Here is a 27,367-nt window from a genome sequence, read left to right on the forward strand (position 1 = left end):
CGTCTTGTGAGCCCCCCTATCTCCCTTCATCCTCCTCCATACCACTATTTCTCCTTCTGTCTCGTTCTGTCTCTCCTGGCCATAAAATGTTCCTGAAATAATAATAATTTTTAAAATGTTTGAGCATGAACTTACAAAACTTTTTTACTCTGCTGTTTGTGCGTCACATTGGCTCTATGAAAATATTATGATGCAGAGCCTTAAAATGCTAGTCGAATCAATTTTCTTGCAATATAAGCTGTACCTGCATGAATAACAAACGTTACACAACAAATTGTGTAACACATTGTCGACTTGTATATGTGGAAATTATATACATACATATATATATATATATATATATATATATATATATATATATATATATATATATATATATATATATATATATATATATATATATATATATGTATATATGTATATAAGATTGAAGAGCGAAATTGTCTTTAGTTGCTTTAGATTGCAAGCAGAGCTCTAATATCATAGAGGAATGTTTTACAATCCACCAGCCAGGTGCATCCGTCGCCTGCTTGATGCCACTGAACCACAGTAGCGAAGCCAGCAAAACTTATCAAGGCTTCTCTGAAAAGTCATTGGGAATAGTGATCGACTAATTATTATGCCAGATTGGCGAGTGTAAGGAATTAAATGTTCTAGTTAAGTCATGCTCACAAGCTGCACAGAGAGCTGTCAAGAGTCATACTCACAAGCTGCACAGAGAGCAGTCAAGAGTCATACTCACAAGCTGCACAGAGAGCTGTCAAGAGTCATACTCACAAACTGCATGAGGGATTGTCTGGGAATATTTTATTTACGTTAAGGCGTATAAATGTACATAATGAGGTTGATAATTTGGGGGTTTGCATATTTTATGTATTATTTCGGTCAAACTTGATGGCGCATGGCGGGCTCTAATGTAATAACCGTCGACGAGGCCAAATGTTATAATTATCATTACAACAACAGCGATAATAATAATAATAATAATAATAATAATAATAATAATTATTATTATTATTATTATTATTATTATTATTATTATTATTTTTAGTATGCAAGAGTATACTTGTTATTATTATTATTGTTATTATTTTTATTATCCAAGAGTACAGATATATGATACTTGAACATTGAAAAATGGCCATGATTTGAACGCTCGCATGCTAGACCTCACGGCCAGAGTGCTCAGAGCCTCGCATGCTAGACCTCACGGCCAGAGTGCTCGGAGGCTCGCATGCTAGACCTCACGGCCAGAGTGCTCGGAGGCTCGCATGCTAGACCTCACGGCCAGAGTGCTCGGAGGCTCGCATGCTAGACCTCACGGCCAGAGTGCTCGGAGGCTCGCATGCTAGACCTCACGGCCAGAGTGCTCGGAGGCTCGCATGCTAGACCTCACGGCCAGAGTGCTCGGAGGCTCGCATGCTAGACCTCACGGCCAGAGTGCTCGGAGGCTCGCATGCTAGACCTCACGTCCAGAGTGCTCGGAGGCTCGCATGCTAGACCTCACGGCCAGAGTGCTCGGAGGCTCGCATGCTAGACCTCACGTCCAGAGTGCTCGGAGGCTCGCATGCTAGACCTCACGGCCAGAGTGCTCGGAGGCTCGCATGCTAGACCTCACGTCCAGAGTGCTCGGAGGCTCGCATGCTAGACCTCACGTCCAGAGTGCTCGGAGGCTCGCATGCTAGACCTCACGTCCAGAGTGCTCGGAGTGCTTCACATATGAAACGAAAAACTAGTCACCGTTTCGGTCCATGATGTACCCTAATCACGTCGTAATTTACTTGCTCCTTCACATATACAACATACATGCATACATACATACATATACACATAGATGCAGGCACATCCAGTTAACCTGAATGACCAGTGGCCGGGGGAAGTGAGAGGGTCGGCCCCGCGCAGGCAAACACAGCACAGGAATTCTGTGTTTACTGTCTCAGGGTCGTGATGGACTCAGATTGAACTACGCTAAATTATCTTCCTGCTCGCCTGTATACCTGGTGGCATTCCTGTCTGCCTGCTTCCCTGCATGGTTGCCTGCCCTTACTGCTTATATGGTTGCTTGCCTTACTGCTTATATGGTTGCCTGCCTTACTGCTTACATGGTCGGCTGCCTCCCTCCCTCCCCGTATGGCTTTCTACCTCCCTGCATGGTTGGCTTCCATCCTGGTTGCATGGTTACCTGCATTCCCCTCTGCATGTTTGTCTGCTTTCATTGCATGGTTTCCTGCCTTCCTCCTTGCATGGTTGACTTCTTGGCTACATTCCTCCCTGCATGGTTTCCTACGTTTCGCCCTGCATAGCTGTCTGCCTCCCAGCATGGATGACTGCCTTTCTACCTGCATGGGTTATCTGCATTTCCGCCTGCATGGTTGTCTGCCTTTCTGCTTTGTGGTCGTTTGCCTCCGTGCCTGCATGGTTGCCTTAATGTTTGCGTGACTTCTTATCTGCTTCATTGCTTGCTTTTTGCTTGCATTTCTTGATGCTTTTCTCCCAGTCTGTGGACATTACTTAATCCGCGCTGCTTGCTTGCTTGCTTGCCTTCAACATTCTTGCCAGCATATGCAGTTACCAGAATGTCTGCTCGGCTGCTTTTTCTTGGCGCTCCAGTTCTTATGGAATTTATCCTTCAGGCAAGAAGACCGCCGGTGCCGTAGTGAGACGCAGGACGACGACGGTTTATGCCCTGCTCGGAACTACTATGACGCGATACATTATTTTGCAAGTTTCGTAAAAGCAAAATACAACATAAAAGTTGTGTATCAAGTCAAAAGCAAACGCTACTCACTCGCCAGATTTCAATGTATGTTGGTAATCTTTAGTGCGAGGAGCAGCAGAGCGCAACGGCTTGACTGCATTAAGTCATTTCTATTGAAGGAAGGGAATTTTAACAGCCACGGCGGCCTCAGGACGAGGCTGCGTTCAGCTATAAGTAATGGGAAAGTTTCCTGTCGCCGAAGTTTACGGTTAAGGCGGCGGAGTGGTCGGTGGGGAGAACTATAACTAGGTTGCTTCTGGTTGCTTGTCATGGCTTCCATGCCGGCTTTTGTCAAGTGATCAACATTAAGTATTGTGCTGTCGAAGAGCTGGCAGATTCCTCGACTGTTGTCAGAGTGGTGGATCGTTATTCAGTGGGATTATGTATTCCAGTGTTCTATGACTTAAACAGTTCGTTGAAGGACATTATGTTATGCTACCCCCAATAAATCCTAGTCTTGCCTCCTCGTGGTGCACCCTTGGTGTTGCAAACAACGGAGATACATCACAAATAAAAACAAACACACAAACATCACATACGCACACAGATGTGATGCTTGTGTGCTTTCTATATATTAACTTATTATGTATTTATTAATATTCCTACGTCGGAAAAAAACAATTTGGAAAAATTTAGTTAAGCAATAGAAATTATTTTATTGTAATTCTCTTTACTTCTTCCTCCCACATCATCCATCCCTCTTCCTCCCATTCCCCTCCCTTCCCCCCCCCCCCGCACACACACACACACATCCCTTCCCCCCCCCCCATCCTCTATTCCCACACCTTCATAATCCCATCCTCCCTTCCCAGGACGGTAAGTCTCGCCAAGATTTGTTTCATCACATTTTTGTTGATGTAAAACCAGGCGCAGATTTTGTATTCATAGCGAAGGCCAGATATTTCTCAATCATCCCGGGAAGTGGTGCTGTGGGAGATCCATTAATTCTCATACTAACTCATTCCTCCACACAGATCCAATGGTCTAAATGCCGTCTCCACCTATTTGTCCCTTGACTTATTTTATTCTTTAACACTTTCTCTCTCCTTTCTTTTGAGAGGAGGTCGAGTCTAATCCCCTTAGCTTTTCCTCTTTTGTGGATACCAGCAGGCATTAGGCGCGAGAATGGCGGAGACTGGAAACTACAGCCATTGTCGCTGCCTTCCTCATTGTCACGACTTTATGAAAATTCATCTTCTCGGGGAAAAGACTCGAGAACGCTTCCTTAATGAGGGAGACTCGGTCATGAATTTTCATGAGGATGAGGGTGGAGGGGAGAGGGGGGGGGAGTCCATGAGGAGGAGAAGCGATAGAATGATGGGAGGGGAGGGGGCGAGGAGGAGTAAGAGAAGCGTCAGGAGGAGGGAAGAAGAAGAGACGAGAAAGAGAAGCGACAAAATAAGGAGGGAAGAGGGAGACTCGAAGAGGAGTAGTAAAGGTAGTGGTCGAGGGAGAGGTATGGAACAGGCGGAGATGGAAAAGAGAAGGAAAGGGAAGAAAAGGAGGAGACAGTATAGTATAAGAAGAAAACCGAACAAACAGAATGAAGATAATGTAAGAGAGAGGAGAAGATGAGGGAAGGAAGGGGAAAGAAAGAAAGAGTTAGTGGAGTAGAGAGAAGGGAAGACAAGAAGATAAAGAGAGGCTTAGGGCGTAATTAAGATATGAATCTTTCCGTAAGAACTGCTTTTTTACTTCCGCCTTCCCACGACTTTCTCCTGCAAGTATTTACACATATTCTCAATGTTATTTAATCAACTCGAAATGAAACTTCACAACTTTTTAATTAATTTTTGTTTTCCAAAGAACGCTTCTGTGACAAATATTATTTAAATATCGTATGTTTAGCATCATGTGACAGTTGCAATAAGTTTCTTTAGCGATTACGTAAAATTTGTTTTAATATTTTTTCAAGGACATTAATTAAAATAATGTTGACATAAAAGTTATTCAAAATACCAAAATGTATTTATACAAATATGGGTTAACAATACCGTTTGACCTTACTGATGTAGTATCCTGTACACTGCGTTGATTGAATAATCATCAGGATTGGATTGAAGTTATGAAGATACGTAGATTTATTAACAAAAATGGCTTTTTGAGATGGATTTTTTCCCCTCAAAACAGAGGCGACTGACAAAATTACCTTAGCTAAAAATTACTTAGATAATCACTTTGAAATTACTTTGACTCAAGTATTTTGAATGTGTTTTAGGCAGCCTCAGCAAAAACCGATAATAATAATAATAATAATAATAATAATAATAATAATAATAATAATAATAATAATAATAATAATAATTAATAACAACCAAATCTTAAACAAAAAAAATTAACTGTCGAGTAGTGACAATATTTAGTGTACTGCTTCGATAAATTTACAAACTAAAATATACTTGCAATGGATGATAGAACTATTGATTAAAATGGTGCTTCAGGTCTGTTACTTAGATCGGAGACTTTGCGCCTTCCTCTACACAGGCTGTCCAGCCTCAACTCTGGGAATGACTTTAAGCAACTTTACACAAAATGAAACTCAAGGTTGTACCGCGTTTCATACTTATTCTTATACATTGGTTCATACATTTTCTTGTATTTTGCTTTATGTATATTTTCATACATTGGTTCTGTCTTCTCTGTCATCACTTCCCCCATAGAGGGTTTCTGTGACGTCTACTTCTACATCTAAGGATGGAAAATATGATAAAGAATGTGTTGTGATTGACACAAGAAGAGTTATATTAGAAAACTGGCCAGCGCTACAAGTATTGCGATTCACTGCTTGTGCCCTGTGAGTCTGAGCAGTGTAAAGGAACAGCTTGTGTTCTGTGAGCTTGTTGTTAGCAGTGGAAAAGAATATCTGGTGTTTTGTCAGTCAATGGAAGCAGTAGAAACTAACGGTCTACACTGATGCATAATGGCATTGCTCTGGATGTCTTGTGGCCACACTGTGTTGGGCGCTTGTGTGCGGGGAGGTCTGCTCCTCCTCCTGATGCTGTCCTTCGTGTCCTCTTGCAAGAAGAGGGACCACATTAATGGAGAGTCGAGTGGATGTGAACAATGGCCCACGCTCTCCCCTCAACAACCCGCCTCCTGCCAGACGACCTTCTTCACTGAATGAGGCCGAACTACTCCATGTGTATCGAAGTCGCTGCACGGTGATTACAACTCTCTGTCTGTCTCTCTGTCTGTCTGTCTGTCTGTCTGTCTGTCTGTCTGTCTGTCTGTCTGTCTGTCTGTCTGTCTGTCTGTCTGTCTGTCTGTCTGTCTGTCTCTCTCTCTCTCTCTCTCTCTCTCTCTCTCTCTCTCTCTCTCTCTCTCTCTCTCTCTCTCTCTCTCTCTCTCTCTCTCTCTCTTTCTGTCTGTCTGTCTGTCTGTCTGTCTGTCTGTCTGTCTGTCTGTCTGTCTCTCTGTCTCTCTCTCTCTCTCTCTCTCTCTCTCTCTCTCTCTCTCTCTCTCTCTCTCTCTCTCTCTCTCTCTCTCTCTCTCTCTCTCTCTCTCTCTCTCTCTCTCTCTCTCTCTCTCTCTTTCTTTTCGCCCGACCATCGTTAGTTCCCTCCCTGCGTGCCTCTCCCCCATCTCACACTCCACCACACCGGACACAGGAGAGGCTAGAGGTCTCTCCTCGCACTATCAACAACATTTAAGCCGTAAATGGGATTCAGGACCACGAACCGAACACATGATGCGCATAAAAACAATTAGCTGACCTCGCCTGGGGATTCTCCTCCTTGATGGGTGTTTATGGCGTTGCTTGGGGGGATGGGGTGGGGGGTGGGGGGGGGGTTGTCTGGTATAGATATGGGGTGTGTGTGTGTGTGTGTGTGTGTATTTACTATTTGGTTCTGCAGAATGGAACTATTAACTCCTGGACCCCGCCTTACTAACCAATTTAATTTTTCCTCTATTATTTCTACTACATTTATCTTACACACGCAACCACACACACACACACACATCCCCAGGAAGCAGCCCGTAGCAGCTATCTAACTCCAAGGTACCTATTTTTCTGCTAGGTGAATAGGCCCACCTGGGTGAAACAAACTCTGTTTCTGCCTCTGCCGGGGATCGAACCCGGGCCCTTATAACTGCGACCCCAGAGCGCTGTCCACTCAGCCGCGAGGCCCATGGTGTGTGTGTGTGTCTGTCTGTGGAATGAAGAAGGGTAGGAAGAATGGATGTGGGAAGGAAGAGAGGAGTGGATTGGAAAAGAGCAGAGGGAGGCTGGTACGTGGAAATGGTCATTGTCTCTGTGGGAACGAGAGAGGAAGAATGGAGGAGGAAAGGGAAAGAGTAATATTGTGCGTAATATACGGAGTTATAAGGGAGACCAGAGAATGGGAGACTCATATCGTAAGCGTGCATGAGGACTGGTACAACGTGCGGTAGTTCCCTCTGTTGGTGGTCACTACTGTGGTGACCACTGTGGTCACCACAGTGGTCACCACAGTGGTCATCACAGTGGTCACTACTGTGGTCACCACTGTGGTCACCACTGTGGTCACCACTGTGGTCACTACTGTGGTCACTACTGTGGTCACCACAGTGGTCATCACAGTGGTCACTACTGTGGTCACCACTGTGGTCACCACTGTGGTCACCACTGTGGTCACTACTGTGGTCACCACAGTGGTCATCACAGTGGTCACCACAGTGGTCATCACAGTGGTCACTACTGTGGTCACCACTGTGGTCACCACTGTGGTCACCACAGTGGTCACCACAGTGGTCATCACAGTGGTCACTACTGTGGTCACCACTGTGGTCACCACTGTGGTCACTACTGTGGTCACTACTGTGGTCACCACAGTGGTCATCACAGTGGTCACTACTGTGGTCACTACTGTGGTCACCACTGTGGTCACCACTGTGGTCACCACTGTGGTCACCACTGTGGTCACCACAGTGGTCATCACAGTGGTCACCACAGTGGTCATCACAGTGGTCACCACTGTGGTCACCACTGTGGTCACCACTGTGGTCACCACAGTGGTCACCACAGTGGTCATCACAGTGGTCACCACTGTGGTCACCACTGTGGTCACTACTGTGGTCACTACTGTGGTCACCACTGGTCACCACTGTGGTCACTACTGTGGTTACCACTGTGGTCACCACTGTGGTTATTGCTCACCGCTCCTCTCACCTTCATGTACTCACCTAGTTGTGCCTTCATGGTCCAGCTCGGCTAGCTGTAGCCTCTCCTTCCTAACATTCTTAGTTTAATGCAGTGTCTCAGTTCCTACATTCGTTATCATATTTACGTTTGTAAATATAAAGTTCTTTTTGATACGTCTGTGACTCATTCATGTGTACTATTGTCCAATATGTCAATATATATATATATCTGATGGTCCATACCGTACATATAAGTACGATCTAAACAAGATGGGCTGGGTGTTGCTGTTCCTCCTCTGTTCTGATTCTTATTAGCTGTGCAATATTTGCAAACATATTAATGGAGCCAGTTTCCTTTGTCATGTCGCTGAGCTATACTAGGCACAGGCACGTACGGAACCTTGTGGCGCTCCTTATGATCTCCCATTTAACTAGCTTTCGTTTCGTCTTTGTTAGTAAAAAATTTTTGATTTTGTAATTATTGTAGCCATATTATTATTATATTTATAAGCTTACAAAAATATTAGTATTTTTGTAACTACTATATAGTCATTCTGGTATTGTTATTCAACACTGTTATTGTCCAATACCTTTAACAGCACTGCTAATTTAACACTGCCGTTATTTAACATCACTCACCAGCGAAATATTGTAGCCCCATAACGTTTTGTTTTGTTCTCTTGGCAACGCTGGTAAACGTTTAATATTGATGTCTTGGAAAAGCTGGTAAACGTTTTGTGTTTTTGCAGCGCTGCTAAACGTTTTGTGTTGTTATTTTGGCAACGCTGGTATGTTTTATGGTAATCCACTTTTTTTTAGTTTCTCTCATCAAAGAAATCGGTAAATTGAGTTGATGAACGTTGTAACGCAATTTGTGTCGGATCATATCCCTTCACTTTACTCTGGAATTTGACTTTAATCACAAAAGCGTCTGGAGTTTTAAGTTTCTTTGTCAAGTTACTGTGCAGGGTTATTATGCTACGAAGATGAGCTCTTTCATGGCCCATGTTTGCAATTTCATAGATGAATATATATATATATATATATATATATATATATATATATATATATATATATATATATATATATATATATATATATATATATATATATATATATTGGTAGCAGTCTTTCCTGTAGACATATATTATTAAATATGACCGAAAAAGTAAGAACAATAATTCTAACACGAATTTTCTCAATCTTTCGTACATTTCTTTTCACTGCTGGTGGTAATTCAAAAATCAATTCTCCAAAATTCATTTTTATTTCTAGTCTGACGCGACACTTGAGCGCATTGCGTAAAACTTATTACATTTTCAAAGACTTTAGTTTACACATACACAACTGAATAGAACTTACACATCTCCGATTTGTTTATATCTACATTTGAGTGAGGTGGATGGGGTGAGGTGGTATTAATAGGGTATTAAATTCATCTTCTTGAGGTTATCTTGAGATGATTTCGGGGTTTTATAGTGTCCCCGCGGCCCGGTCCTCGACCAGGCCTCCACCCCCAGGAAGCAGCCCGTGACAGCTGACTAACACCCAGGTACCTATTTTACTGCTAGGTAACAGGGGCATAGGGTGAAAGAAACTCTGCCCATTGTTTCTCGCCGGCGCCTGGGATCGAACCCAGGACCACAGGATCACAAGTGGTGATCAACACAAGACAGAACACGAAACAATGGGTATTGAATGGAAGTGATTGTAGAAAGCCTATTGGTCCATATTTCTTGATGCTTCTATATTGGAGCGGAGTCTTGGGGTGGGTAGAATATAGTTGTGCATTAATTGGCTGTTGATTGCTGGTGTTGACTTCTTAATGTGTAGTGCCTCGCAAACGTCAAGCCGTCTGCTATCGCTGTATCTATCGATGATTTCTGTGTTGTTTACTAGGATTTCTCTGGCGATGGTTTGGTTGTGGGAAGAGATTATATGTTCCTTAATGGAGCCCTGTTGCTTATGCATCGTTAAACGCCTAGAAAGAGATGTTGTTGTCTTGCCTATATACTGGGTTTTTTGGAGCTTACAGTCCCCAAGAGGGCATTTGAAGGCATAGACGACGTTGGTCTCTTTTAAAGCGTTTTGTTTTGTGTCTGGAGAGTTTCTCATGAGTAGGCTGGCCGTTTTTCTGGTTTTATAGTAAATCGTCAGTTGTATCCTCTGATTTTTGTCTGTAGGGATAACGTTTCTATTAACAATATCTTTCAGGACCCTTTCCTCCGTTTTATGAGCTGTGGAAAAGAAGTTCCTGTGAAATAGTCTAATAGGGAGTATAGGTGTTGTGTTAGTTGTCTCTTCAGAGGTTGCATGGCGTTTCACTTTCCTTCTTATGATGTCTTCGACGAAACCATTGGAGAAGCCGTTGTTGACTAGGACCTGCCTTACCCTACAGAGTTCTTCGTCGACTTGCTTCCATTCTGAGCTGTGGCTGAGAGCACGGTCGACATATGCGTTAACAACACTCCTCTTGTACCTGTCTGGGCAGTCGCTGTTGGCATTTAGGCACATTCCTATGTTCGTTTCCTTAGTGTAGACTGCAGTGTGTAAACCTCCGCTCTTGACATACCAGAAAATATTCTAAGGAAACTACTCCAAGCTTGTTCTAAAGAGGCATCCTTCTTGAGCCCGGATGGGCACATGTATAAGCAAGTAGATTGGGTCGCCATGGGTTCTCCCCTAGGTGTCCTGTTTGCAAACTTCTACATGGGTACCATCGAGGAAAAAGTCTTAGTCGACATGAACTTGAAACCGGCCATATACTGCAGATATGTTGACAACATTTTTACACAGGTACCTGATGTCAGACATCTGCAGGAGCTGAAGGAGGCATTTGAGCAGAGTTCCGTGCTGCGTTTCACTTACGAGAGGGAAAAGGATGGGAAGCTGCCCTTTCTAGATGTAACAGTCATGGAAAAGAGCGGAGGTTTCCACACTGCAGTCTACACTAAGGAAACGAACATAGGAATGTGCCTAAATGCCAACAGCGACTGCCCAGACAGGTACAAGAGGAGTGTTGTTAACGCATATGTCGACCGTGCTCTCAGCCACAGCTCAGAATGGAAGCAAGTCGACGAAGAACTCTGTAGGGTAAGGCAGGTCCTAGTCAACAACGGCTTCTCCAATGGTTTCGTCGAAGACATCATAAGAAGGAAAGTGAAACGCCATGCAACCTCTGAAGAGACAACTAACACAACACCTATACCCCCTATTAGACTATTTTACAGGAACTTCTTTTCCACAGCTCATAAAACGGAGGAAAGGGTCCTGAAAGATATTGTTAATAGAAACGTTATCCCTACAGACAAAAATCAGAGGATACAACTGACGATTTACTATAAAACCAGAAAAACGGCCAGCCTACTCATGAGAAACTCTCCAGATACAAAACAAAACGCTTTAAAAGAGACCAACGTCGTCTATGCCTTCAAATGCCCTCTTGGGGATTGTAAGCTCCAAAAAACCCAGTATATAGGCAAGACAACAACATCTCTTTCTAGGCGTTTAACGATGCATAAGCAACAGGGCTCCATTAAGGAACATATAATCTCTTCCCACAACCAAACCATCGCCGGAGAAATCCTAGTAAACAACACAGAAATCATCGATAGATACAGCGATAGCAGACGGCTTGACGTTTGCGAGGCACTACACATTAAGAAGTCAACACCAGCAATCAACAGCCAATTAATGCTCAACTATATTCTACCCACCTCAAGACTCCGCTCCAATATAGAAGCATCAAGAAATATGGACCAATAGGCTTTCTACAATCACTTCCATTCAATACCCATTGTTTCGTGTTCAGTCTTGTGTTGATGAATTTAATACCCTATTAATACCACCTCACCCCATCCACCTCACTCAAATGTAGATATAAACAAATCGAAGATGTGTAAGTTCTATTCAGTTGTGTATGTGTAAACTAAAGTCTTTGAAAATGTAATAAGTTTTACGAAACGCGCTCAAGTGTCGCGTCAGACTAGAAATAAAAATGAATTTTGGAGAATTGATTTTTGAATTACCACCAGCAGTGAAAAGAAATGTACGAAAGATTGAGAAAATTCGTGTTAGAATTATTAATCTTACTTTTTCGGTCATATTTAATAATATATATATATATATATATATATATATATATATATATATATATATATATATATATATATATATATATATATATATATATATGCGAACAAGCCTGAATGGTCCCCAGGACAATATGCAACTGAAAACTAACACCCCAGAAGTGACTCGAACCCATACTCCCAGGAGCCACGCAACTGGTATGTACAAGACGCCTTAATCCACTTGACCATCACGACCGGACATAATGAGGTGATAGCCGAAGCTATTTGAACCACCCCACCGCCGGCACTCGGATAGTAATCTTGGGCATAGCATTTTACCAAATCACCTCATTCTTTGGGGCACACGTGAGGAACACAAATGCGAACAAGCCTGAATGGTCCCCAGGACAATATGCAACTGAAAACTCACACCCCAGAAGTGACTCGAACCCATACTCCCAGGAGCCACGCAACTGGTATGTACAAGACGCCTTAATCCACTTGACCATCACGACCGGACATAATGAGGTGATAGCCGAAGCTATTTGAACCACCCCACCGCCGGCACTCGGATAGTAATCTTGGGCATAGCATTTTACCAAATCACCTCATTCTTTGGGGCACACGTGAGGAACACAAATGCGAACAAGCCTGAATGGTCCCCAGGACAATATGCAACTGAAAACTCACACCCCAGAAGTGACTCGAACCCATACTCCCAGGAGCCACGCAACTGGTATGTACAAGACGCCTTAATCCACTTGACCATCACGACCGGACATAATGAGGTGATAGCCGAAGCTATTTGAACCACCCCACCGCCGGCACTCGGATAGTAATCTTGGGCATAGCATTTTACCAAATCACCTCATTCTTTGGGGCACACGTGAGGAACACAAATGCGAACAAGCCTGAATGGTCCCCAGGACAATATGCAACTGAAAACTCACACCCCAGAAGTGACTCGAACCCATACTCCCAGGAGCCACGCAACTGGTATGTACAAGACGCCTTAATCCACTTGACCATCACGACCGGACATAATGAGGTGATAGCCGAAGCTATTTGAACCACCCCACCGCCGGCACTCGGATAGTACGGCTATCAAATAGCTTCGGCTATCACCTCATTATGTCCGGTCGTGATGGTCAAGTGGATTAAGGCGTCTTGTACATACCAGTTGCGTGGCTCCTGGGAGTATGGGTTCGAGTCACTTCTGGGGTGTGAGTTTTCAGTTGCATATTGTCCTGGGGACCATTCAGGCTTGTTCGCATTTGTGTTCCTCACGTGTGCCCCAAAGAATGAGGTGATTTGGTAAAATGCTATGCCCAAGATTACTATCCGAGTGCCGGCGGTGGGGTGGTTCAAATAGCGTCGGCTATCACCTCATTATGTCCGGTCGTGATGGTCAAGTGGATTAAGGCGTCTTGTACATACCAGTTGCGTGGCTCCTGGGAGTATGGGTTCGAGTCACTTTTGGGGTGTGAGTTTTCAGTTGCATATTGTCCTGGGGACCATTCAGGCTTGTTCGCATTTGTGTTCCTCACGTGTGCCCCAAAGAATGAGGTGATTTGGTAAAATGCTATGCCCAAGATTACTATCCGAGTGCCGGCGGTGGGGTGGTTCAAATAGCTTCGGCTATCACCTCATTATGTCCGGTCGTGATGGTCAAGTGGATTAAGGCGTCTTGTACATACCAGTTGCGTGGCTCCTGGGAGTATGGGTTCGAGTCACTTCTGGGGTGTGAGTTTTCAGTTGCATATTGTCCTGGGGACCATTCAGGCTTGTTCGCATTTGTGTTCCTCACGTGTGCCCCAAAGAATGAGGTGATTTGGTAAAATGCTATGCCCAAGATTACTATCCGAGTGCCGGCGGTGGGGTGGTTCAAATAGCTTCGGCTATCACCTCATTATGTCCGGTCGTGATGGTCAAGTGGATTAAGGCGTCTTGTACATACCAGTTGCGTGGCTCCTGGGAGTATGGGTTCGAGTCACTTCTGGGGTGTGAGTTTTCAGTTGCATATTGTCCTGGGAACCATTCAGGCTTGTTCGCATTTGTGTTCCTCACGTGTGCCCCAAAGAATGAGGTGATTTGGTAAAATGCTATGCCCAAGATTACTATCCGAGTGCCGGCGGTGGGGTGGTTCAAATAGCTTCGGCTATCACCTCATTATGTCCGGTCGTGATGGTCAAGTGGATTAAGGCGTCTTGTACATACCAGTTGCGTGGCTCCTGGGAGTATGGGTTCGAGTCACTTCTGGGGTGTGAGTTTTCAGTTGCATATTGTCCTGGGGACCATTCAGGCTTGTTCGCATTTGTGTTCCTCACGTGTGCCCCAAAGAATGAGGTGATTTGGTAAAATGCTATGCCCAAGATTACTATCCGAGTGCCGGCGGTGGGGTGGTTCAAATAGCTTCGGCTATCACCTCATTATGTCCGGTCGTGATGGTCAAGTGGATTAAGGCGTCTTGTACATACCAGTTGCGTGGCTCCTGGGAGTATGGGTTCGAGTCACTTCTGGGGTGTGAGTTTTCAGTTGCATATTGTCCTGGGGACCATTCAGGCTTGTTCGCATTTGTGTTCCTCACGTGTGCCCCAAAGAATGAGGTGATTTGGTAAAATGCTATGCCCAAGATTACTATCCGAGTGCCGGCGGTGGGGTGGTTCAAATAGCTTCGGCTATCACCTCATTATGTCCGGTCGTGATGGTCAAGTGGATTAAGGCGTCTTGTACATACCAGTTGCGTGGCTCCTGGGAGTATGGGTTCGAGTCACTTCTGGGGTGTGAGTTTTCAGTTATATATATATATATATATATATATATATATATATATATATATATATATATATATATATATATATATATATATATATATATTATATATATATATATGTATATATATATATATATATATATATATATATATACATACATACATATGTATGTATGTATGTATGTATGTATGTATGTATGTATGTATGTATGTATGTATGTATGTATGTATGTATGTATGTATGTACTCACCTACTTATGCTTGCGGGGGTTGAGCTTTGGCTCTTTGGTCCCGCCTCTCAACCGTCAATCAACTGGTGTACAGATTCCTGAGCCTACTGGGCTCTATCATATCTACATTTGAAACTGTGTATGGAGTCAGCCTCCATGTGTGTGTATGTTTGTGTGCGTGTGAATGTGCGCGCGCGCGTGCACGCGCCTAGGATTGTGATCTATGCCTCCTTTATTATCAACTATAAATCAAAATTTAAGGAAGAAAATAAAAATTAATTAGTATTAAGAGGAACATGAGGTGGATAACCGTTTGCAGGAATCTCAGTTTGTTCGTAAGAAGAAATATAGACCGCACCAGGAAGCAGAGACACTGGTAAATCCCACTATCAAGCTGAATCGGAAAACTCCCGGTGTAGCATCTCTCCTGGCGGTGTGTGTGTGTGTGTGCACTGGTCCAAGCTCCGCCTGTGGAACCATCCCAGGACAGCATGTGTTCGGGGGAGTCCAAGGGGCGCGAGTTCTATACCAGCACATTGGATCAATATTTGATCATGTTTTGTGTGTGTTCCAGACGAGATTGATCTATTATAAGTGTGTGTAATGCCAGCTCTCCTCGGAGAATAAGCTGGTATGTATAAAATGTAACTCATTATGAACAAATCTGATTATTCACTCAATAGTTCTAATTAACTCTACCTGTATTATGTGTGGATATCATAACATTACCATAATCAGTTATTGCCAGTATTAACATTATTATTATTAATATTAACATTTTATAATAGCAATATTTTCATAATTATTACCAGCAATAGTAACAATATTAGCCTAATAACAACATTAACATAAATCATAACATACAAGAACACACACACACACGTTGCTTGTGAAATATGAAATAAGGAAAATGGGACAAAACCCTTTGCAATGTCTTGCTCCTGCTTCTATTAAAAATAACAGGCGAGGCACCCAATATTCCTTCCCTCATATATCCTTATACCTTATACTGCAACCGTGGCCAAGTGCTGCATTTATGTGACGCTCCAAGGAATATTGTTCTGCAAATGATTTTCGGCGTTGTTGTTGATGGCTGAGATGGGGGGGGGGGGAGACTAGGCAAAGAGGGGGTCTGGGGGGGACTTGGAGGTTGTTGGGGAGGTAGGGAGAAGGGGGAGGACAGTGGGAGGTGGACCAGAAGGTGGAAAAAAAGAGCGAGGAAGCGAAGGAACTGGAGGAAGGAAGATGGAATGACTAAATGGTGGGGAGAGCGATGAAGAGGATGGGGAAAGAAGGAATAAAGATGGTGGAATGTGCGAAACAGAGGAGGGGAGGTTGTTAGGACTAGGGGGAGGGGATGCGAGGAGAATAGGGGGACGGAATACTAGTGGGAAGGCGGAAGTAAGGTAAAGGGGAGAGAAGACGGGAAGGAGAATAAGAGGAGGAAGGGATGGCAGGCTTAGAACGACTCGTCAAGGGAGAAAAAATATTGATTTCTGAAACTTTTTGAGGGTAATGGGAAATATATTGGTAAGATGTAAACAGTTTGGTACTGGAGAGAGGTGTGGCATGATGCAGATTAGTATGAAGACGTATATAAGGACATTGACATTGAAGACTTTGGTAAGGCGCTGAAGTATTCTGTGACGGGAGTTTGATGACGGACATCTAGGTGTTGTGAGTGGTGGTGGTTGGTGAGAACCCGGTACATGTAAATACGGAGCGAGGAGCGTGTTTTAGATTTGCAGTATGTTAGGTTGGCGTTCTCTGTGAAGGAGTGGCTGGTTGTTGACATTTTATAACACAATTGGACTGGTGGTCGACCATAATGGATGAGTTGAACTTTTGGTCCATCAATATTGTGGAGCTAACCTGGTAGTCTACCAACATGGTGGATCTAAACTGTTTATCGACCAACATGGGGATTATTTGAGGTCGATCCATGTTTGGAATTTTAGTTGTTGGTCGATCTGTATAATGAAGGAAATTTGCTTAATCACTGACGTGTATGGAGCAGCAGGAATGGTGGTACTCCTGAGAGTTCCAGTTTGTTGTTAACGAATATGGTGGAGTTTCCCTGGCCTCCAGCCTGTATCAGGTAATTATACTTGGAGGTGACCTCTGTATGGAGAGAGAGAGATAATTGTGGTCGGTGCCTGACATACTGCAGGTACTCTGATGGTAAATAACACTGAAAATATTGTACAAATTCCTAGACATGCTTAAAATTTTATCTGTTGTGACCTCACTTTCTGGTGGCGATTTCTGCGATGCTCTAAATAGATAGGATATAAAGTGAGAATATTTCTCCCAGGATAACAGTAGCTCCCACAGCACTAAAGGGAAGAGGAAATATTAGGGTGGGGTGGTGTTTCCCACGAGTTAACAGCTTCTCCCACCAACCTGTCCTCTTAAAAAGAACGTCGCTTTTGGCCGTTTACCCGTATGGCCGAATTTGGACGTAATTTGAAATTGAAAAAAATATGAAAATAAATTTGGGATTTTTTTTTTCAACAACAGTAAGTTAAGGGTCCTCTGATAGGTTAGGTGGGCAGGAAATTCTCATAAAGTTTCAAAACGTTATGAAAAACGTTAATTTAAAGTTTCCTCTTATAACCTCTGCGCGTAGGCCGGACGACTGAAATAGAAAACGGAACAGAACGTCACTTTTGTGAGTCGATTTCATTTCAAATTACGTCCAAATTTAGCCATATCGCGCATACGAGCCAAAAGTGACGTTCTTTTTAAGAGGACGGGTTGCTCCCACAGCAGTAAAAGAGGCGGGAATATTTAAAATAAGCGGAGGAAACGTCCGTGTGATTATGCAAACTCATGAACAAGGTAAAAATGTCATTGTTACTGCTGCGTCTGCTATTACCTCTTGTATTACAACCTGCTGCTACCATTACTGAACCACTACTAGTATTATTGTGTTTACACGTTGAGAGGTAAGTCTCGTCCTAGTCACACACACTCAGACCTTGACTAAGCACTCGGGAAAGTGCGAAAGAATTGGTGTAAATTAATCACATAAATTTCACAAATACACAAGTGTGAGGTTATATCCTACAGTATTATTATTATCATAATTACTATAATACTACTAGTGGTTCAGTAATGGTGATACTGTATTAACATTAATACAACTGGTACTACTATTATTAGCAATAATAATAGTCATATAATTATTAAACAAAATATTAGTATTCATTGTTCTACCTCTACTAACAATAAAAATAATAATAATACTGTTTTTAATAAATATTTAAGACAAAATAAGATTATAATTGATTACGATGTAATGTATGGTTCAAGGCCACACATATTAGTGGGATATAAGGAAACGTCTGTAGTGTTAATTTTCAATGTTCGGTACAGGTATATCCTGTGGGATGCTGTACGTGAATAGGGAGGGATTGAAGGTGATGGGTGGGAAGGGGTGAGATACCACCACACAAGGGAGAGGAAGAGGGAGGAGGTGAGGTAGTACAGAAAGGAAGGGGTGAGTGAGAGGGAGAAACTCTACATAGGGAAGAGGAGAGTGTAAACACCCAGTAGTTTAAAGTGGAGTCCCAACAACGCAGAGTTTACAAGGAGCTTCGCAGTCTCGAGAATATTGGTATCAATATTAAATATGCTAGACTATTCTATATGATGTTCGTTAGATCTCTCGTTGATTATAATGCTCTGCACTTAATTAATTTCCCCTCCTCTGTGTTGGACAAACTTGAAGTAGTACAGAATGAAGCCATGAGGATAATTCTTGGTGCCCCAAGATGCACAAGAATCATCAACATGCGGGAAGAACTGAAGCTTCCAACCATACTAGAGAGAATAATGCAAGTTAACACTACCTTTTGCCTTAAAGTCATGAGAGACCCTACATCTCCTGCATTGCTCAGAGACAAATTATTTAGTGCTGTTAACACCCTTTTGACTGGTGCCGACATACCAACTCACTCCTTTTATGATAATTGGCTGAGCAACAATGCTTACAATCTCATTAAACTTAACATTCCTTTTAAGTGCAATCTACCAGTCTCTGATATTCCTCTTTATCTGTACCCCACCATTCAAGTATCATACACACCTGTCACCAAGAAAGATAATGAGAATCTTGCTCTACTCAAAGCTGTCACACTTGAAACAATTGCCTCCTCCATCGAGAGTCTAAGATCTCACGAGCACTGTGTCTACACCGACGGCTCAGTCCAGTCTTCTACTGGACGGACTGCAGCGGCATGTAGGTTTTATAGAAATAATATTTGGACAATGACTGTCAGTGTCAGGTTAAACAACTGGCTGACCTCCACACAAGAAGAACTAGCAGCATTACAACTAGCTACCAGTACATTAAAAAACATTGGAGGAGGAATAATATTCTGCGATTCAAAGTCTGCTCTTCAAGCAATCGAAAACTTCTCTTGGAAGATCGACAGCAAGAACCTCATACTCCCAATTATAAATGACCTAATTGATGCACAGAGTAAAGGGTCTCGAATCTCCTTTGTATGGATACCTTCACACATAAATATAACCCATCATAATGAGACAGACATTGCAGCCAAATTAGCGTGTAACAAGTCTGAAGTTGAATTAAATCTAGGTATCCCCATCTCTGCTGTCAAAACTGTATTGGTCCAAACATTCAGATCTGATAGGAAAGAACTTACTGACTCCCAACGACCTGAAAGTACTTGTATAAAAAGCTATGATTTGTTCAGATCTGAAACCTATATCTATGGGCAGCACAAAACGTCCACTAGACTGTGCGACACAGTGGTTGCAAGGATCAGGTTGGGTTACCATTACCTGTGGCAGGTGGCTGCAGGTGACGGATCTCCCAATCCAACTGGAGCTTTACAATTACTTTGCAATTACTGAGTTTGCAACTGGAGTTTGCACTCCAGTTGCAAACTCTGTGAGCAGGAACTGCGGCACGATCTCCCGCACTACATCACTGAATGCCAAGCTATTAGACCTTTCAGACCAGTTGGCATGAGGTACCTGGAGCTTTGCAATTACTTTATTCACTCTCGTATTCTTGAAGATATCCTCACAGTGTACCCAAAATTTGCCAGTGCAGGCTACTAAACATATGGCCCTGTATGACTAACCATCCTGCGAAATGGGGACTTGTATTACCACTGCTACCTTATTCACTCTTGTGTTGATGATATGTAACCTCAAAATGCATTCGGAGTCTGCCAGTGCAGACTGCCTATCACATGCCTCTGTATGACTAACCATCCTGTGTGATGGGGATTTTTTAGCATCACCTAGTTAGCTTTTTTGACACACTGTACTCCACTTCATATAGTCTAGGGTAGCTGCACTAATGCAGATGTATCTCATGTACTAAAAAAAAATAACTATTCACTCTCGTGTTCTTAAAGATATCCTCATAATGCACTCAAAATTTGCCAGTGCAGGCTACTGAACATATGGCCCTGTATGACTAACCATCCTGCGAGATGGGGACTTTTAGTATCACTGCTGCCTTATTCACTCGTGTGTTGATGATATCCTCATAATGCACCCAGAGTCTGCCAGTGTAGACTACTAATCACATGCCTCTGTATGAGTACCCATCCTGTCCGATGAGGATTTTTAGTATCACGTAGCTAGTTTTTTGACACACTATACTCCTCTTCATATAGTTCAGGGCAGCTGCACAAAGGCAGACGTACCTAAATATGTTAATAAAAAACTCCAATTTATGACTAACTATCCTGCGAGAGGAGGATTTTTGTACCATCACGTAGCTAGCTCTTGGTGCACTATGTACTTCATACAGTTTAGGCGTACCTGCATAAATGTAGATGTACCCAAATATGAAATACAAAAAACTTATGGAGATATGCCTGCAGGAACAGCTCCTGGTCCCCGCCTTCTAAACATTTTGTAGTTTAATGCTTCATTCAGTTGCCTCTTTTTCTTATAATTAAAATGTTAAATATGTGTTATGGTAATTAATACTGGTAATTTGGCAGCTACGTGGAACATGTTCTGGAGCTGAGAATGAGTGTGAAGTTAATATTAACCTTAAAGTTCTGCACTCAGAATACACTCTTATTATAAGAGATTAACAGGTCATTACTATTGGTACACTACTCTCATTACTAACACAGTGTGATAAGGAGAGAGATAGAAGGAGGGAGGAAGAGAGAAAAGGATGGGGCAATAGAGGCAGGGAAGGAGGAAGAGATGGAGGGTGGATGAGGCTGAGAGTGATATTGAAGAGATGGGAAGGAAAGACTGGAGAGAGGAAGAGGCAGAAGAGATAAGAGAGAAACGCTGAGACTAAGGAGAGAATTTACAGTCCTTGATGGCGCGGTGGTAACACCCTCGCCCCGCGCTTCGGCTTAGGTTCGAGCGATTGGACCTAAGCTATTGGACAAGGTTCGAGCGAATGGCTTAGGTTCGTATCCTGGCCAGGGAGGATTGACCTGGCGTCAATCCTTAACTGTACGCCTCTCTTCGCCCAGCAGTGATTGGGTACCTAGTTGTTAAACTATTGGCGGGTCGTATTCCAGGGAAAACTAATGGGGTAAGGATCACGATGTGCTACAGGATGGGAAAATTCGCAGCCTGGTAACAGGAGTCAGCAGTCGTCTTTTTCTGTACTCGTCTGTGTACACAATATATAAGAGATAGTAAGAGCGACACTGCGTAGAGAGGTAGGGAGTACGAGACTTGAGAGAAAGAGAGAGAGAGAGACATACAGACAGAGAGAGAGAGGGAGGAATGGAGACAGCACCGTATTGATAGGAGACGGAAGAACTGACGGAGGAAAGGGAAGAAGGATGAATTGCGAGTTGAGAGGAGTGGAAGGGAGATCGAGACTGAGGAGAGGAGGGAGTAAGGTAATGCTGAAGAGAGGAAACTAATACTGATAAGATAGGATGGGTGAACGAAGTGAGATGTTGAGGGCGAGACTGAGGCATGAATGGAAGGGGGAGAGACTGATAGAGTGGAAAAGAGGGAGAGACTGAGATAAGATAGATATTTGGTGCCCTAGGAAGAGACGGAGTGGGGGGACTGGGAAGAGAGAGGGGGTTGAGGGAAGTGATTAGAGAGAGGGATTAGGGAGAGAGAGAGAGAGAGAGAGAGAGAGAGAGAGAGAGAGAGAGAGAGAGAGAGAGAGAGAGAGAGAGAGAGAGAGAGAGAGAGAGAGCGAAGGGGGAGCGAGGGGGAGGGGGATTAGGGGACTAATTAGTGCCCGACACAAATATATAACAATAAGTACAATTTAATTATTGTCCTCGCATCTTTAAATGCTGTCCCAATCAATACAACCATCACTATACACGTGGGAATAGCCCATCAATAACAGTGTGAGGTGTATCACACTAAACATGTGAAAATAGTCACAAATGACAACGTGAACCGTATCACACTAAATACACCACTCCCTGCACTCTAACACATCTTCCCCCGCATATTAGCATTTCCAGTGCTGTGAATAATTGCCTTTCCTGAGAACCTGTCTCACACATGTCCTTCTCTGCTCCGGTTTCCGACAGGTAATGTATCCGTCTCTCCGTCTTCTCTCGCGCTGAAAATCAACACCATCTGGTTCTTTGTTTTGCAGCAGGAAGTGCATAACCATAATTACTTGGACCTGAATTTGGCATTGCCCTGAGGTGTTTTTATGTTTATACCCTAGAATGCTCATATACATATCTGGCTATGTAGAGGATGCACTCGGGAATTCAGGGTTTGTGGAAAAGTTAAGAGTGAGTTTGAGAAGACTGCGGCCCAGAAGGTGAGGGATAACTCGTGGCTTCCAAGACAAACACCTCTCCTTCATTAACACCGCTCCGTCTCGGCCGTAATGAAGTGCAAACACCACTCACTACGCCACCCGTCTTGGAAGCATTTGGCCCATCTTTTTTTGGCCGCAGTCAACACATCTACATCACCGTTTCCTGTCAGTGTTGTGTGGCTTCCATAGCATCAGCATGATTATCTCTCTCTGGGTGCGGGACAAATCTTCACACCACCACCACCAACAGCACAAGTATCCCACCAATATCACTGAACTACCATCAAACCAACACTTGCACTACTACCAATTTTATTCCATTTCTAATACTTCCACCACCATCACTATCACTATTGCTGCAAAAGCTAAGGACCAAGTAAGGCTGTTCTGAAAGAGACAAGGGGAAATTCTCACAGAAAATGATAATGAGGTATGTGACGAACTCATGAAAAAGATTTTCATGAGGTCTTTTCAATAGAACCGGCATGAAGACCAAGGTTGCAAGATGAAAGGCCGATAAAATCAATAGATGACATTGTAGTCTCTTTTGAAGAGGTAAAAAACACCTGTAGGAACTAGATGGGACAAAATCAATGGGGCCGGACCTAATTTCAAAATGGATGCTGAAGGAAGCTGCAGAGGTACTTTGTCAGCTGTTATCTATTTTTTTTAATGAAGCATTTGAGACAGAAAATCACCGAAGTCGGTTAAAAGGAAACCTAGTTCTATTATTCAAATGAAGGGATATAAAGGAGATACTAAATTACAGACGGGTGTCATTGACAAGTATTCCGTGTAAAGTACTGGAGAAAGTAATCAGGTTGAGATAATGGAACATTTTAAGAGGACCAACTATGTGGCAAAATGTCAGCATGGATTTAAAAAGGGAAAGTCGTGCCTGATTGAGTTTATGACAGGATTACTAAAATGAGTTTATGACAGGAAAAGAACGCTGGTAGATGGTGTTTTCCTAGAGTGTCTAAAAGCATTTGACACTGTTCTTCGTGAAAGACAGGTGTACAAGATGGAGAAGCTGGATGGGATGAACTACTGAACTGAGTAAGGGATTACCTGAAAGACAGAAAACAAAGAATCATAGTCATGGAGGAGATTTCGAGTTGGAGGACTGTAACAAGTAGAGTCCCACAAGGCTCTGGTCTGGGACTGCTGATATTCCTGATCTATGTGAATAACCTACCCGAGGGAGTGTGCTCGCACGTGTCAGTGTTTGCAGATGATGCAAATCTGAGGAGAAATATAAAGCCAGAGGAAGATTGCAGGAAGTTATAGAGGTACCTTGACAAAGTCCAGGAGTGATCAAACATATGGTTGATAGAATTCAATCCCAGCAGTTGTAAGGTAATGAGGATGGGAGAGAGGAGGTCAGCAGACATTTATATCATAAGGAGACACAGAAATCGGAAAGAAAGATTAAGGTTTGGGAGTGGATATAATTCCAACACTGACATTGGAGGCGTCGCTTAGTAACCTAAATTAGTGCTACTTCAAGGCAATCTACATAACATTTGCCAAACCATTACTGGAATATACAGCACCGACATAGACTCCACGTCTTGTGAAGCATAAAACCAAAGTTGAAGAAGTACAAAGGTTTGCAACAAGACACCCATTTAACCCTCTTAGCCAGATCCAAGAGGGCTAAGGTACGAGAATAGGGAGTGTGAAATTTACTTCCACTAGCCTAGAAGATAGAAGGAACAGAGGGGATGTGATCAAAACATAAAAGATACTGAGAGAAAAAGATAAGGTGGACAAGGTTAGCCTTCATTATGAGGAAGTAGAACAAGAGAACACAAGTGGAAGCTGGAAACGCAAATGAGCCAAAGGAATGTAAAGCTCATTTACTCGTACTCTGAACGGGTAATCAACAAGTGGAATGCACCAAAATGAGAAAGTTGTTGAAGCCACCTCCACCCAAAGAATTCAAACGTCAGATTAATTAACTTTTAATGCAACAGGTACAACAAGCATAGTACGCAGGACATAAAGAGCTAAACCTCACTCCCAGGTAAACACTGCAAGGTAAGTACCACCACTACCCTCCAGCACCATCTCCCCCCCCCACCACCACCATCTCCCCCCCCACCACCACCATCTCCCCAACCACCATCATCCCCCCACCACCACCACCAGTCATCAGAATGTACCGTATCACGCCATTATTGATATTCTACAGCCATTACGTTTAAGGAGGTAAAAAGGTGAATGGGGGCGTGGAGAGGAGACGGGCAAGGGAGGTCACCAGTCCACCTTTCTGGTGCGGCAGGACGTAATGGGCTAAGGGAAATGGGTAATGGGCAAGGGGTCATGAGTGATGGGCTAGGTGTGATTGGTGATGGACAGTGGGTAGTGACTTAGGGGGGAAATGGGTAATAGGATTTAACTTCCCATTGCACAGGAAGAGTAGCTGAGCATTATCTTGGGGTGACTTAAGATGTCCTTAGTTATTTGTCATAAGGACATCTTAAGTCTATTTGTATAGTATGAGAGACATACAAGTGGAGAATGAGACAGTATTACCCCCATTACAATATGATCCCATTCTCTTACAGTAAGTACGGTTTGTGTTACATGATGCTCGCGTTCTGTTACAGTATATACTCGCTGTATTGGACTATAAGCATGTACAGGAGGCAAGTAGCATTTGATTCCTTGCTTATTATCGCGTCTTAGTGCGAAGGTTGTTCGTAAGAGCCATGGAACTGTGTGCCTGGAAGGTCTTCTGCTCTGTATACTCCTTCAGCCTCAATCTTTCACACATTTCGTACATCCTTTACCCATTTCGTACATATTTTATCCCATTTCGTACATTCTTTACCCATTTCGTACATCTTTTACCCCATTTCGTACATCTTTTACCCTATTTCGCACATCTTTTACCCCCATTTCGTACATCTTTACCCCATTTCGCACATCTTTTACCCCATTTCGTACATCCTTCACACACTTCGTGCAAGCACAAATAATTTACTTATTTCGTGAATGGTTCGGTGGTTAAAGGAATTAAGATCTGCAGTATAATTGGAGCCTCGTGACGAGGCCAGCATAAGTGGGGCGCGAGAAGTGCATAATTATACCTGGCCGAGTTTACTATCCGTTGCTTCATACTGCTCTCGCCTATTTCCTCACGCTATTTGCAGTAGAGGTTCCTGAGGTATCGTGGCACTTATTTAACACGTGATCTTGGTCAAATATGAAGATTAGTGTGTGCTCACCTAGTTGTACTCCTCTAGTTGTGCTTGCAGGGGGGTTGAGCTCTGGCTCTTTGGTCCCGCCTCGCAACTGTCAAGCAACTGATGTATAAGTGTGTACATCAGTGTGTACATACGGTGTGTGTGTGTGTGTGTGTACTCACCTAGTTCACCTAGTTGTACTCACCTAGTTGTGCTTGCGGGGGTTGAGCTCTGGCTCTTTGGTCCCGCCTCGCAACTGTCAAGAAGTGATGTATAAGTGTGTACATCAGTGTGTTCATCAGTGTGTACATACGGTGTGTGTGTGTGTGTGTGTGTGTGTGTGTGTGTGTGTGTGTGTGTGTGTGTGTGTGTGTGTGTGTGTGTGTGTGTGTGTGTGTACTCACCTATTTGTACTCACCTATTTGTGCTTGCGGGGGTTGAGCTTTGGCTCTTTGGTCCCGCCTCTCAACTGTCAATCAACTGGTGTACAGATTCCTGAGCCTACTGGGCTCTATCATATCTACATTTAAAACTGTGTATGGAGTCAGCCTCCACCACATCACTGCCTAATGCATGTGTGTGTGTGTGTGTGTGTGTGTGTGTGTGTGTGTGTGTGTGTACTCACCTATTTGTACTCACCTATTTGTGCTTGCGGGGGTTGAGCTTTGGCTCTTTGGTCCCGCCTCTCAACTGTCAATCAACTGGTGTACAGATTCCTGAGCCTACTGGGCTCTATCATATCTACATTTAAAACTGTGTATGGAGTCAGCCTCCACCACATCACTGCCTAATGCATGTGTGTGTGTGTGTGTGTGTGTGTGTGTGTGTGTGTGTGTGGTGTGTGTGTGTGTGTGTGTGTGTGTGTGTGTGTGTGTGTGTGTGTGTGTGTGTGTGTGTGTGTGTGTGTGTGTGTGTGTGTGTGTGTGTGTGTGTCTGTGTGTGTGTCTCTGTGTGTGTCTGTGTGTGAGTGTGGTGTGTGTGTACTCACCTAATTGTGCTTGCGGGGGTTGAGCTCTGGCTCTTTGGTCCCGCCTGTCAACCGTCAATCAACAGGTGTGTGTGTGTGTGTGTGTGTGTGTGTGTGTGTGTGTGTGTGTGTGTGTGTGTGTGCGGTGTGTGTGTGTGTGTGTGTGTGTGTGTGTGTGTGTGTGTGTGTGTGTGTGTGTGTGTGTGTGTGTGTGTGTGTGTGTGTGTGTGTGTGTGCGGTGGTGTGTGCGTGTACGTGCTTTTCCAGCTTTGTGTTCCTATGTAAATGTTATATTGTATAACATCTAATAAAACCGTAATTGCATGATCTCGTTTCACAGCAGTTTTTATTAAGTAAGCAAGGGAGTGTGTGATTTATCCAGCAATTTTTAACAATTTAGCAATTTTTACGACTTAAATCAGGGAGTAAGATATAACATTCATTGTTTTTCTCTCCCTAACGAGAACCACTTAAAGAACTCCC

The 27,367-nt window shown here is 43.4% G+C and overlaps 1 protein-coding gene across 1 annotated transcript; it reads right to left on the reverse strand.

The window, feature by feature from the left end:
- Nucleotides 1-217: 217 nt before the first annotated feature.
- LOC138368272 (uncharacterized) lies at nt 218-25,630 on the reverse strand. The gene is made up of 3 exons (XM_069330822.1): nt 25,563-25,630; nt 7,076-7,832; nt 218-244 (listed from the first exon to the last, which is right to left on the reverse strand). Exons 1-3 carry the CDS (start codon nt 25,628-25,630, stop codon nt 218-220), a joined length of 852 nt encoding a protein of 283 aa, XP_069186923.1.
- Nucleotides 25,631-27,367: the final 1,737 nt, after the last annotated feature.

The sequence above is a fragment of the Procambarus clarkii genome, chromosome 24 (assembly GCF_040958095.1).
Source record: "Procambarus clarkii isolate CNS0578487 chromosome 24, FALCON_Pclarkii_2.0, whole genome shotgun sequence".
In the NCBI taxonomy this organism is placed as follows: domain Eukaryota; kingdom Metazoa; phylum Arthropoda; class Malacostraca; order Decapoda; family Cambaridae; genus Procambarus; species Procambarus clarkii.

Excerpts from the sequence above, each read along its gene's own strand:
- LOC138368272 (XM_069330822.1), bottom strand. The coding sequence starts at position 25,630 with ATGGGGGTAAAAGATGTGCGAAATAGGGTAAAAGATGTACGAAATGGG. Across the intron at positions 7,833-25,562 it reads GTAAAAGATGTACGAAATGG|TGGTGACCACAGTAGTGACC; the intron begins GTAAAGAATGTA and ends AGTGGTGACCAG. Across the intron at positions 245-7,075 it reads CTGGTCTCCCTTATAACTCC|GTACAGCTTATATTGCAAGA; the intron begins GTATATTACGCA and ends TTATTCATGCAG.